Source organism: Tenrec ecaudatus, chromosome 14 (assembly GCF_050624435.1).
Source record: "Tenrec ecaudatus isolate mTenEca1 chromosome 14, mTenEca1.hap1, whole genome shotgun sequence".
Taxonomy (NCBI): domain Eukaryota; kingdom Metazoa; phylum Chordata; class Mammalia; order Afrosoricida; family Tenrecidae; genus Tenrec; species Tenrec ecaudatus.
Window position 1 is genome coordinate 71,746,915 of NC_134543.1, and position 13,787 is coordinate 71,760,701.

General features: G+C 47.9%; 1 protein-coding gene across 1 annotated transcript in view; it reads left to right on the forward strand.

Annotated features, from left to right (window-relative positions):
- Window positions 1–3,357: 3,357 nt before the first annotated feature.
- Window positions 3,358–13,787, forward strand: part of EGLN3 (egl-9 family hypoxia inducible factor 3) — a 30,022-nt gene continuing 19,592 nt past the window's right edge. The window contains exon 1 of the mRNA XM_075531066.1: window positions 3,358–3,978. Within this exon, the coding sequence (XP_075387181.1) occupies window positions 3,622–3,978 (357 nt within the window). The 5' untranslated portion in view covers window positions 3,358–3,621. The remainder of the gene's footprint in view (window positions 3,979–13,787) is intronic.

A 13,787-nucleotide genomic window follows, 5' to 3' on the forward strand; every position in this document is an offset into this window, starting at 1 on the left:
TTCACAATTCGCTTGAGAGTTGCCACTGTGATGTTCAGGCCCAGAGCCCGGGCTGGGCTCCAGCCTGTCTGCCCGCCCCCTGTAGTCACACACTCTTTTGCTCCCAGCAGTCCGTTCTAGGACTCCGCAGCCAAAAGAGGGGCTGCCAGCCTGAAACTGGCGGGAAGGCCCTGGGTTGGTTAGCAGGCCCCATTGCCAAGCAGGAATGGTGCTAACAAATGGAATTATTTTCCTTTATTAAAAATCATTTTATCGGGGCTTCTTATCTTATCACAATCCACATATACATCCATTGCGTCAGCACATTGGTACATTTGTTGCCCTCATCGTTCTCAAAACATTTGCGCTCTACTCGAGTCCCTGGTATCAGTTCTCCATTTTTTCCCCTCCCTCAATTCTTTTCTAAACTGCCCATCGTTTATCAACAGAGTGATCTAGAACAGCAACTGGTTTAGACTATTCCTTCAGTGTAACTCACAGCCATTGAGTCGATTCCGACTCATGGCCCATTAGTAATTTTTCTCTCCCTCTGGTACAACTTGACGCTGAACTTATTTCAGTGTTATTTGAAAAATAAGGCAATTTGACCCAGTTCTGGGACTGAAAGTGAGGTCAACGTATTCATTAAAGGGTGGTAGATACAGATTTCTCTGTGTTTCTGGGTCACCGTGCCCCACAGGGGCAGTCCTGGTGGTGTAATGGTAAGCATTTGGCTGTGATCCGCAAGGATGACAGTTCAAAACCGCCAGCCTCCTTGAGGAAAAAAGACTGGGATTTCTACTCCAATCTCAAGAGTTACAGTCTTGGAAACCCACTGGGGCATGTATTTGGGTTGTTTGTTTTTGGCAGGCCCTTCAGGTTTCTTGTTATTGGTAAGCGCTTCCCTCATTATTCTCAGGAGTATCAGAGTATCTACCAAGCATCTTCAGTAGAGAGTTTGGGTCAGCTACTACGGTTCTCTACCGCGTCCTCTCCCCTCCCTTCTCCCGCCCCCACGACCTAGTAAGACCGTCTGGCCGTCTTCAGGATACCTACTTCTGAGGTTTACAGAAGTCTCCAAACGTGCAAACACCCATGCATCACTGCCCATCAGGGTCCACACGCGGACCACCTCAGACGCGCTTCTCCTGGTCATCTGTAATGGCCATTCGAGGGGGCTAAGCCCATTTTGGCTGGAAGTTGGTTTTGGCTTCCACTTCCCTAGCAGTGGCGAGAAGGGCCTTCTTTTTCCCTTTTGCCATTGCATCCCCCCCCATCTCAATTCTTGCCACAAATAACCAGTTTTTCAGCTTTCACTTTGGCGCGTCCCCTTCCCTGCCCCCCACTCAGAGATCTTCCCTGGTTGGACAGGAGGATACGCGGGAGAGACAGATTCCCCCGTGGATCTCCCAAGGCGTTTTGTTCTCAAGCAGGCTGCTTTGGCAGGCACTCTCTTACTGTCAATTTGTGTGTGTGTGTGTGTGTGTGTGTGTAGGAGGGGGGGCTGGGGGGACCCTTTTGTCCTTCCACACAGACCCTTCTTATTGACCTCCAGACCAACCCAGACATGCCCAAATACCATGTAGCAGTGGCCATGGCCCAATCTCAGACACCAGGTTCCCAGTGACTGGCACATCTGCTATGTGCCTATGGCGCTCCCCAGGAGTGCCTGCCAATTCCTGCTGAAAAGTCATAGCAACAGTGCACACTATCACCCACTGCCTCTCGAAGGAACTAGAAACTTCATCCACCCCACTCACTACCATTGGGTCGATTCTGACTTTCCCAGACTGCTCGTCTTTGGGGGAGCAGCCAGCCTCATCCTGCGGAAGGGCTGATGTGATTGAACGCTGGGCCTTGCTGTTTGTCTGCAGTCTGACACGTAACCCGGGGCACCTGGAGGGCTCCTAGATGCTTTGCCAGTTTCTTACACTCCCCTTGGCGATTCCTCCAGCAGCCTCGGGTTCTCAGCTGCCCACCTGTGCCTTGTTTTCCTTCCCTAAGCACCTTCCTTCCTGGTCTGGCCTTCATTTCATTTCTCCCTCCCCATTTCTCTCAGAAGCAGAGGCAAGAGAGCTATTGGAAGGAAAGCGAAAGTAAACAAACACATAAACAACTGTAGGTAGTTGTGGATAAAATAAATGAGATTTCTTCAGAAACCCTGCACCTTCTTTCGCTCAACTTAAGAAGACGGTGAGTGCAAACTAGTGTAAAATCACAAAATGTGGACATGGCTTGGCCTGTCATTTCTGCGTATTGTTTCCATGTTTCTGCTCGCTGGTGTCTGGTAGGGAAGGCGATCAGGAATCTATAAAGCAGTCAACTGGCCTTTGGTTAATGAGAGTCTGCCCCGTGTCTGTCCCTCTAGTGCAGGGCAACTGCTCACTGAGGAAGTGATAGGATGGACTCCAATGTAGTTGTTGGTTTTGAACACACCTATAGTATAGTGACTGCCTTGACATAATTTCAAAGGTAGAATTTCAGTTAGAAACTTGAAATTTAGGTCTCGACAGCTAAGCAGATGAAAACATCCAGCAAAGGAGCTGATTTGCGGGGTTCAGTTACAGTTCTAACAGTTCACCTCCTCCCCCATTCCCAGGACAGGGACTGGCACGTGGTCAGCCACAGCAATCTCACTGCCATCGAGTCCATGCCACTCGCAGTGACCCTAAGGGACAGGGTAATCTGTCGTGGTGAGTTTCTGAGACTAACTCCTTATAGGAATACACAGTCCCGTCTCTCTCTTTCAGAGCGGCTGATGGTTTTGAACTGCGGACCTTGTGGATTGCAACACGACAGGTAGCCAACCACTTCACCAAGGTCATTTGTTCATTTTCATGAGAACTGGCTAGAGCCCCTTAATCTGTCTGGCTAGAACTTGCTGACTTGGGGGGTCTAACAGCAGAGTAAAAGGAAAACGGCGAAAGGCAGCAGATAAAGCCAAGAACGAGACCACTGTTTAATATGTGTATTTGTTCCCAGGTTTATTATTTATTCACAAGCCTGTGAGAGGGGTTTCCCAGAACTTGGCAGCCACCGTGCTGCGGATCATATTTACCTTCTCAACCGCGGGATCTGGGCTTCCCAACTTGGTAATCAGGTTTTAAGCAAAACAACGAGCTAAAAACTTGATGTGTTCTCCAGGTCCCCGCGCAACCAACCTGGGCTGGAGCCGGCCCGCTGGGATCCCTGGCCCTGGGGGCGGAGAAAGGGGCTGGTGGGGCGGTGGGTGGTGGTGGTGGTGGGGGGGTGTTGGAGTGACGGGGGAGGGGGCAGCTGGGAGGGCTGCCCCGAGGGAGGCGGGGCCGGGGCCGGGGCGGGGCCCGTGACGTGTCGCGCCGGGCAGGCTTAGGGGCTGGACCTCAGCCTCTTGGGGCCACTGAGCGCCGCGGCAGCGGCGACTCGCACCTCCCGGAGGGGCGCTCCGATTCCTGGCCGGGTCAGCCCGGCGCTGGGTCGTGGAGCCCCGCACCACTCCCTCTGGCCCTTGACCGGGACTCCGCGTCCCAGAGTTGCAAGCAACTTTCCCTTCTGCTGACGCCGCTGTGGTGGCCCGGGGACTCCGACGAGCTCCGTTCGCGCTTAGGTCTGTCCGTTCGGGTGTGCACGCTGGGGGTCCCCGACCTGCCCTCCGAGGGCGAGATGCCCCTGGGACACATCATGAGGCTGGACCTGGAGAAAATCGCCCTGGAGTACATCGTGCCGTGCCTGCACGAGGTCGGCTTCTGCTACCTGGACAACTTCCTGGGCGAGGTGGTGGGTGACTGCGTCCTGGAGCGCGTCAAGCAGCTGCACTGCAACGGCGCTCTGCGCGACGGCCAGCTGGCCGGACCCCGCGCCGGGGTCTCCAAGCGGCACCTGCGCGGCGACCAGATCACGTGGATCGGGGGCAACGAGGAGGGCTGCGAGGCCATCAGCTTCCTCCTGTCCCTCCTGGACAGGCTGGTCCTGTACTGCGGAAGCCGCCTGGGCAAATACTATGTCAAGGAGAGGTCCAAGGTAGGACTGGCGCGTGCGTGCGTGCGTCCCGCCACGGCCAAGGTCCTCAAGGACCCAGCTGGGGCTTTTGCGAGTCGGTTGGTCTGCGCCTTGATGCGGGGCTGCCAGCGAACTTGTTTCTAACCAAGCTACCCCCCCCACTCGCCCCGCGTCCCCCCCTCCACTTCTGAGTAGTTCACGAGAACGGCTCAGGTGTGTAAGTGTAATGACCCTCTAGAATCAAGAAGCCCCCAGCAGAGCTAGCTGTGGTTCTAGGTCCCATTTTTAGAGGGGGCTTCTCAGAGATTTGAGCGCGAGAATGGGAATGAGAGCCATTGCCTGTGCTCTGAGGCACACGTTCACTCGCCTTAAATGCTTACTTTAAAGATACCTAGTACACCCCTCCCTAGTGTTCAGCGGTTATTCACACAGCAATACTCTAAAAAGAATTCTGGAGACAGATCTTGCAACGTGGGAGCTGACGTGTGGACTGGGTCCCGCAGGTATGGGGAGGGGGGGAAGTTTGGCGTGGGAAAGAGTAGCACTCGGTACCAAGTTCAGGACCCATGCTATCTGTAGCTCTTGGTTGGTTGGATGCAGGACTCTGGGCAGACCTTGTACTACAGGGCTCCGGAAACCCTGTCCTGTGTTCAGCGTGGCGCCACCGTCTTCACTGCCATACTTCCACATTGGGGTGAAATTTGTGAGAGTGGAAAGAAAAAATGATGTCTCCTATTTTTGTGTTCAGCTCGTGTGGGACATGACTCCCTGGAGGATAATTTATACTAGAGAGATGTACACATAGATTGTACACATAGATGTACTCATAGATTGGCAGAAATCTCGGAACTCATGGATACCCTCATGTTGCCTGAACAGGCTACTCAGTCTTCTCCAAACGATAGCGCACCCCATTTCTCGGGACAATTCTGAGTGATTGAATGTGTTGTTGGTTTGTTTTTTGTTAAACACTGGATTCTTCAAGGGGATGAGGAAGTACTGAGAACATTCACTGAAACACAGTGAGGCAAAACATACTAGCCACGAGGAGGAAATGAAAATACACCCATGCCCCATTTTCTTCTAGAAACATATGCAGTGTTTCTTAATTCAAGATCGAGCCTGTGATAAACCAAGCCATTGTTGCCTTGTTTGTCTCATAAGCTCTAAGGAATGATCTTAATCCAGGACAAGTGTAAAGAATGCAAATGCATAGAAGTGGGGAGGAGGGCTCCAGATGAGTGAATGGCAGGGTGGAGAGATTGCTGCACCCTTTCAAGGCAACAAGATTTAGACTCTAAAAACATTGTTAATTATCAGATGCAAATACTGTAGGCCGTTTTTGGAAGACATGGCTTTGTTCCCCATTTTACTTGGGTTTAGGGAAATGAGCGGTGGACTGAACTCTGGAAGACTGTTGTCAAAGGTGTTTGCATTTCTTTTTCCATTATTTCGGTGGTGGATTAGCAAGTCAATGGTCTTGATCAACACCACCAGGGTTTTGGGTTCAACATCTGTACTGTCTCCGGGTTGGTTACAGGAGGTGCCTTCACCTGAAAGGGCCACGTGGCTCCTTACCAGTCTCAGACAATTGCACTGTCATCCCAGGAGTTGAGAGCATTCTAAGAGCAGAAGTCAGACGTGGTGGAAAGTTGTCACTAAAGTTTGGAAGTTAAATGTTATTTGGTGTTGAGGACAGTGGACTAGAAGTAGAGTTTCAGGCTACTTGACAAGCACTGTTTGAAGTGGGGTAAGGAAAAACAGCTCTAGATATGATTCTTCAATCATGGGTTATCTTCTGAGTAAATAAAAAAAAGCAAGCAGTTAACCCTCTCAGACGGTGATGAATTACTAACTGAAGTCAGAAAGTTCATCATGTCCACTAAAGATAATGGACACATACGGGTTATCTGCCCATCCTCGGACTCCCAGGCTTCCTTTGGAAGTTTTGACTCCTGTACTTAAGTCCAAAAAAAACAAACTCATTGCCATCCCATTGATGCCAACTCAAAGCGACCCCCCTCTCGGACAGGGAAGAACAACTGTGCCTGGGAGTTTGAAACTGGCATCCTGTCTTCCTCCCTCGGAGCAGCTGGTGTTTCAAGCTGCTAACTTTGCTGTCAGCTGCGGCAGCCGGACCCACTGCACCAGTAGGGCGCCTAGATTGGACAGTCCATGTGACTGACTTAGAACCAAATGTCGGGGATAGCTTGAGCAAACAATCATCACTGTAAAAAAAGAGAAAAAGGCTGGTTTGCTTATTTATTATATAGAAGACTTCTTAGGCATGTTTTGGGGCCTTGGGTCTCATTATTAAAGTATTTAGAAACACATTCCATTGCTACATGACTTACATAAATCCCACTTTCATTTAACCTTTTCCATTCTTTAATCACTTCTCCCCTCAGCCAAGGCTGCTTCCCACAGTAGCCATAGGGCCCAATTTCCTGTTGCCCCCTCTAAGCAGGCTTCAGTTAAAAAAGAAAAGAATTTTAAGAGGCAGGCTTTATAAATTTATGTTTTTATTTACCATTCTTTATTATGGAACTTTCAACTCTACATAAACATAGAAAGGTTAGTGAGGCGGATTCCCATCTTCCAGTTTCAACAGTTTGCCAACATATACTTATTTTAGATCAAATGGTTTTCCAGTTACTTTAATTTCTTGGGATTATGCTTACTCACTAGTGTGCTTATTTCTCCTAATTAAATGTTTTCAAAATTTTTGACGAACTTTTAAAAGTCATTGGGTAAGGTAGCAATGTGTTTAGTATCAGTGAAGTGATAGCAAAGAGAATAAAATAAGTATACAGTACTGGAACTCAAGTTAAAACTGTGGATGAGTGTGGAAAGAAGTGCACCCCCTCTCCCCCCACCCCCGTCCCCGAAATACTCTGTTTCAAGAATTTTATCTACCTCAACTCTGCTGCCAGAGTCAGGATGCTGGAAGATCCTGCGAGGAAGTGGTTTCCTGTCATGAACAGCAGTATGGCGCCCCCTAACTTCAAGCATGATTATTGTCTTGAGGCTCTCAAACGCCTTATCTGCAAAGTTGACTTTCCTGGAGAATTTAGACTATATCCAAGATAAATATTGGTCATAATTTACTCCTTTTGCTTTGCCTGCCTAGTTCTTGACTGTGGCTCTTTTCCAGGGAACGTGCAGTTTACAGAACTAAAAGTACTTCTGCTTGAAGCAGTTCACTGTAGGCTCACTAGATGGTTGTTTTTTTTTGGTATTTTTTTACATTTTCTACCTCATCAGAGCAAATGTGAAACAAATAACAATAACTGCCATTTATTGGTAACTTTCCTCCACGTTCTGGTACTCTGATACTGTACAAATCCTGTCTTCTTGTGAGCGCTCAGCAGTTGTGTGGTTAAATAATGAGCCCACACGCACAAGGTCGGGCAGTAGCAGTTGACTACAGGGGCTTAGGAGCTTGGACCTGGAATTGCCAGCCTTATGACTTTAGGCAAATTATCTGGCTTTCATTACATTTTGAAATGAGGGCTATTAATAGAACCCTAAAACTTTTTTTCTTGGTGGGGGTGGGGGGCATTATGTAATTAATAAAACAAAACTCAGTGCCATTGAGTCAATGCTGACTCATAGCGACGCCCTGTGGGTTTCTGCGACTAGCTGTATGGGAGTAGAACCGAGGAGCTGCCAGTGGTTTCAAACTGCCAGACATGGGGATCGCAGCCCAAGTCACCGCTACACCACAATCCACTAATTAAATAGTGTCTGTGGAATCCTGAGCCCTCCTCAGTGTTTTGTGGCTGAGATGAAGATGATAGTCTGACTGCTTCTGACTGCAGTCTCTGTCCTGAGTACTGTTAGACTAGGGGGTTGCGAGGCAGATTGGGAGTAAGTGTGTGCTTTCGGCATCAGCAAACAGGGTCACTAGTTGTGCAGAGCAAAGACCTGTGGGGAGCAAGCAGACAGGGCACAAGGAAAAGCGAGTGCGGCTACTTTTTCGCTCAATCACTAACATCTCAAACAAACAACGAACCAACCCACTGCCCATCCAGAATTTTCCAAGGCTGTAAATCTTGACTGGAGCAGATAGCCTCAACTTGCTTCCTTGGAGCAGCTGGTGGTTTTAAACCACTGACCTTGTTTGCAATCCATTGCTTAGCCATTACATTATGGATAGCTAAGAATGCACATTTATGTCTCTTTCACATATCCAATTCAAATGCACGAAGAAGCTCATGAGAAGGCATAACAGATTTTCAGTGTTCACGAGTCCCCCCTCTTACGAAGCCTGCAGTGTGAACAGAAGCAGGCTGAGAGGCAGCGAAAGGTTTACGAAGCATAGAAAGTGTGATGCAAGATGTGCTTGCTGAGTTGGTTCCTCCACTGGTGGCCCACCCTTCTCCGACCGGTGAGTCAAGAACCTTCCTTCTTCATGGACCTTGCCTTGGTGGATCAGGCTCTTGGTTTGCAAGCTACTTCAAGCCAAAAATAGTGTACTGCAAAGATCAGGCTCTCTCTCAGGACCCAATTTCAGAAGGTGTGTTCTAAATTCTCAGAAGATAGGAGCCAGGAACTTGGAAGCAGAGTGTCCATAGCATCCAGGACCACAGGTGTGGTCAGCCCATTCTCTGGAGCTTTATGGCCTCTTCCCTTGCAGCTCTCTGTCTCGCCTATTTATTTTTTTTCTCCCTCTCAGCTTTGGCTGCTTTTCCAAGCAGTTGGCCTAGATTGGCTATGGTAGCCTTCAGCGAAGACTTTTCAAACTTTCCAGAATCCCTGATTTCATCCCCCCTGGCTGAAGTCTGATCAGCTAACCTCGAGTGTGGGGAACTTTCTTGGCCTTGTGATGGGGTGGTGGTGGGTAGCAGGGATGGGGTAGAGGGCACATGGAATCCCATGTCATAAATGTGGCGGCAGGGGGCCCACAGGCAGTGCAGTTCTTGGAGAAGCTAGATGCTGATAATGTGTAGAACTCAGCTCCACTCACAGGGAGGCAAGTCTCTCCGGAGGTGAGGATTCATAGTGCTTTTTGTCTATTTTGCCAGTTACGGCATAGCCATTGACCATTCACTCCTGTAGCCTGGTCCTGTGCAGGGACGCCAGGGTGTGCGTGGGTATGGGTGGGGAAGGAAGGTTGTAACTGATCAGAAAGCCACCAGAGACATAAGCTGGGTGAAGTGAAATAGTTGTCACCAGTTTTTGCTGTGTCTGATGTATTCGGAATCCTTTTTGTTTAATCATTTCTGTTTAAACCATTTTTCTCTCTCTCTTTCTCTTATTTAAAGTGACAGAATATTAATGGTATGAGAGCCAGAAGAGATATCAGAGAAATGACAGCTATCCATTCCCTTAAGCAGCAGTTCTTGGGGAAACAGTGTCTCGAGCCAGACCTTGAAGGGCATTGGGAAAATACCAAACCATCTAGCTACCCTTGAGTAGATTCTGCTTTGGGAAGACTCCGTGCATTTTGGAGTAGAACTGTGACCTTTCTGAAGCTAACTGCCAGGCCTTTTGGCCTCCTTTTCTGAGGTGTATTTGGTCAGGTTTGAAAAGCCAACCTTCTGGTTAGTAGTCATATGGCTACTTACCCAATCAGAGTCTCCAGAGGTTTTACTAGGAAGGATTGCTCTGATGGGGCAGCCACAATGAGTTAGGTTAGTTCATCTACATTAGTATTTCATTCAGGGAACTAAAAATACAGTGCTGATACACAATAGCATTAGGTAGCCGATCCGGGCATTCAGCCTTTGACTCTCACGGTGGTTTCCCTTCCTGACCTGACTCATTCAAGCATAACTTGTATATCCCTCCTTTCTGCCTGGAAAAACTCCACATAAGTAACAAGCAGTCTTTGGTCTTGTAACCCCTTGATGAGGAGCCCCAGTGGTGTAGCTGGTCGCACATTGGGCTGCTAGCTGGCCAGGTCAGCCGTTTGAAACTACCAGCCGCACTGTGGATGAAAGACGAGGCAGTCTCTCAGAAATCCACAAGGGCATTTCTACACTGTCCTGGAGGACTCTGTGGGTCAGAATTGACCCGATGGCTGTGAGCTTTTGTTGTGGAAGGTTGCTAGGTGGAGGGTAAAAAGCCTACACCAAACTGGCTGCCTGGGAGCCCATGGCGACTCAGCTGCAGCTTGCAGGTGGGATGGAGTTTGCTCTACTACGCCCTAGAGGAGCCGCAGCCACCTGGGAACAATCTCCTCCGGTGCTCTCTGCCCAGGACTAGAGCAGTGTGCCCCTAGGCCAAGCATGTCACTTCATCACTTGCTCTGCCTTTGCCTCACCTTTGAGGCGTCCATAAGTTAAGTGACTTTTGACCTGGGCCCATTGGAGCTGAAGGGGAGCAGCTTGCAGGTGAACACAATGGAGCCAGGCTATTAATTCTTTGTTAATTGTTACAGCAACAGACTTGCTAATTCCTTTGTAGCAGCACTTTGTAGCTATTAACTAGCATTGCTGTAAGAAATGGGTGTCATTTTCCTCTAGGGTTTGTCAAAGGCACATGCTCTGACAGTACTGATGGCTCCGATATGTTCTGCTGGGCCACTGCCAGGGGTGCCCAGCGGGTAGCTCGATCCAGAGGCACTGGAACTGTAAATACAACAGACAAATCATTTTATGATGCCAGACTAAGGAATTCAGCTTTGGCAGATTGCCAGGAGCCGTTGATTTGGCTCAAAAGCAAAGCTCATGTGCTTGTTTGCCAAGCGAGATTAGCTGGCTTGGTTAATTATACAGGGAATTTGTACCCCTCTCCCTTGATTATTTCAATATTAAACTGGTATGGTACTGAACTTTAATTTTGGTGTCGTCTTTTGGTTCTGATTTGTTGGTGAATTTCTCCTCTCACTTTTCTTGTGGATGGTAGGAGAGGAGTGTACGGATTTCTCAACTCTTACCTTAAGCAAAAGGAGCCCTGGGGCTTATAGGTTTAACTGCTAACAGAAAGGTCGGTGATTCGAGTCCACCAGCAAGCAGCCCGTGGAGCTGATGCAGCCGGCTGCCTCTGTAAAGATGGCAGCTTTGGGCACTGTCCGAGGCAGTTGGTTCTGCTAGTTCTGAATCGGAATCGACACAATGGAATGATGTTGTTGTTGTTGTTACCAGAACCAAATTCTGACCATTCAGACCCATGGCTTTGCAGCTGGTGTAATGCAGACTTTCAGATCTCTTAGTAAATTGATTCAGTGCCTATTTACAAAGTCAGGAGAAAACCAGGACTTTTTTTACGCCCATAAAGAGGTACAGTCTCTCTGAGTGAAGCTCACAGGGGGAGTTCTTTCCTGTTCTGTAGGATTTCTATGAGTTGGCATCAACTTGATGGCAGTGTGTTTTGTTTTTTTATTGACTAAGTGCCCTCTTTGTTCAGTACACTTAGCAATTCAAGCCAACTTTTGATTCTTTAGAACTAAATGAAAGGCTGGTAATACTCTCTCTCTGAGCTTTGAGCAAGTGGTCAGTAGATAATATTTAAGACAGTTTACACATCTTGAACTCATTCTCTTTTCTCCAGACACGATACAGGAAAAGTTTGTGTCTGCGACTCACCCCATTCTCTGCCTTTTTCTGTCCATCAGTCTAGTTGAATCTGAGGGGAAGACGTCTCGCCAAATGAATGGTGAGCCTTTCTTCCTCTTTTCTCTGGCGCTGTTTTTTGATGGCGTCATTCCCATTCACATTTGTTTTATAGTTTAATTTGAGTGGTTGGAGTGGAGAAGCAGAATCATCTTTAGAAATGTAGTCATAAAATACTGAAGGCCCAGGCAGGAACGTGAAGCATTCGTGGTCAAAATTGGCCAATCATGCTTTTATTTTTCAGGTTCATGGTGGAAATTCTTGTCCCTCTCCCCCTCCTCCTCCTGAGCTAAATTTTATTTTTCTCTCCTAATAGAAAAAAATTTTTTTTAATCTTTATGGGTGCTTTTACAGCTCTTATAACATTCCCTATATTAATTATTTCAAGCATATTTGTACATATGTTGCCATCATCATTTCCAAAACATTTTCTTTCTACTTGAGCCCTTGCTATCAGTTCCTTTTTTCCCCTTCCCACCCTTGTGAATTTTTGATCAATTATATATTATTATTATTATTTTGTATCTTAGAAATTCTTAAGGGAACCTTTTAAAAAGATTTAACTTTAACCATAAATCACCTACCTTTTTTTACAGTTCACCCACTAATCCATTTTACATGCTTTTTTTTTTCTAGACTGTAGAAGTCCCAAAGTTCTACTCAGGCTTAAACGCATCTCATGTTAAATAAACACACCCATTCGCTTTCTATATCATTTCCCTGTGTACTAATAAGCTTATTTTCCAGAAACAAATCGGAACGGGTTTCCTCTTGTTGCGCTGAGTGGTTGCTCTGACCTCGGGGTGTCGCCCCTCCCCCAGTCTTGCAGGTCCTGTGCTTGCAGGTGCCCGGATGAATGAGTGGCTCCCCAGAGTGATTTTGAGGAACATAAACTGGAAAATACTTCCTTGTGAGCAGATCTTTCTCTTGGTATCGAATCTGTTGCATGCTCGCGTCTGTCCGAATCTCGGCGAGCACCCCAGAGAAGCTGAGATGATCTTTGGCCGGCTGATGTAAGATGGCAAGAGGGAAATAAGAGACAGGTCATGAGGCTGCAGCGTGGGACTCTTTGGGGCAAAGTTGACACAGGAAGCAATTGTTCATTGCAATCAACATTTTCATTAGGTCGAGATGGGAGTGAGCACACTCTCACTTGCCTTTTCACTGAGGCGTGGATGGTTTTATTTGTCACTTAAGGGTTTGAACGGGCCTTCCGGGAGCCGCGGGGACCATCTGAACGTTCTTCCTGAGTTCTCTGGGGTGTGCAGGAAGGCAGTCTTATCTGTGGGCTCTCTCGCCTCGGTCAACACTGTTTCCCCGGCAGTGTCAGCATTTTGCCAGTTGCAGTCAGAACCCCACCGGTGGAAGGTTCTGGATTATCCTAAGGGCTGGGGTGACCTTCTCGTCAGAAACTTAGCCAGTTACTTTGCTCGGCCCTTTCTCTTTTTCTAAATATATTTTTGGGTAACATCTCGCTGTTTCCTGAATCTGCCTGTTGACTCTAGCCAAGTGCTCAGTGTTTGTGTCCAGGCGCCTGAAGCCCTTGGTCTGTTTAGAAGACACCCTGGCTCCCCCCTTTTCCCTGCGAAATATCTTGACGAAGACTCGCCTTCCTCCAGCTTGTCCAGCTCCTCCTTCACTCTCATGTCCATGTTTACAGCCTTCTTTGACTTCTGCTTCTGGATGAGAACTTCCAGTGATGCGATTCCTTTTGTTAGACGTGCTGTTGGGGGCCCAAGCAGTACAAGTCATAACTGGAGAACTTGAACAAGTGTTGACTTCAAATTAACAGCACCTTGGGCTTCCGGGGACACACAAGCAATCCCGCCGGCCTGGTCTGCAATGAAGTTGCAGTTGTAATGGCGGTTTGGCATGTATGTAGTTCGGTCGTCATATATCATTAGAGTTGAACGCTGCCCAACTCTTGGTCTGTTAACCATTCCTGCCATGCACACTGACTGCGTCATAGACCAGGCCATGAGCGGTAAATCATAAACTTGAACATCTCAGTGCACATCTGGCAATGATAACAGTATCAGCAAATTACGTGCTGAAGCATTGTATACAGTACAAAGGAGTAACAATAAGATATACAGAAAAGAAACCCCCAAAAATGTGGTTCGTTGATTACATCATTAGCAGGGGGCTCCAGGAGTGCAGTTTTTAAAAGTGTCGTTTCCAAGACTCCAAAGCGAAGCCCACTGCCATGAGCTAAGTTCTGGCTCATAGCGTCCTTACAGGGCAGGGTAGAACTGCCCTTGGAGGTATCTG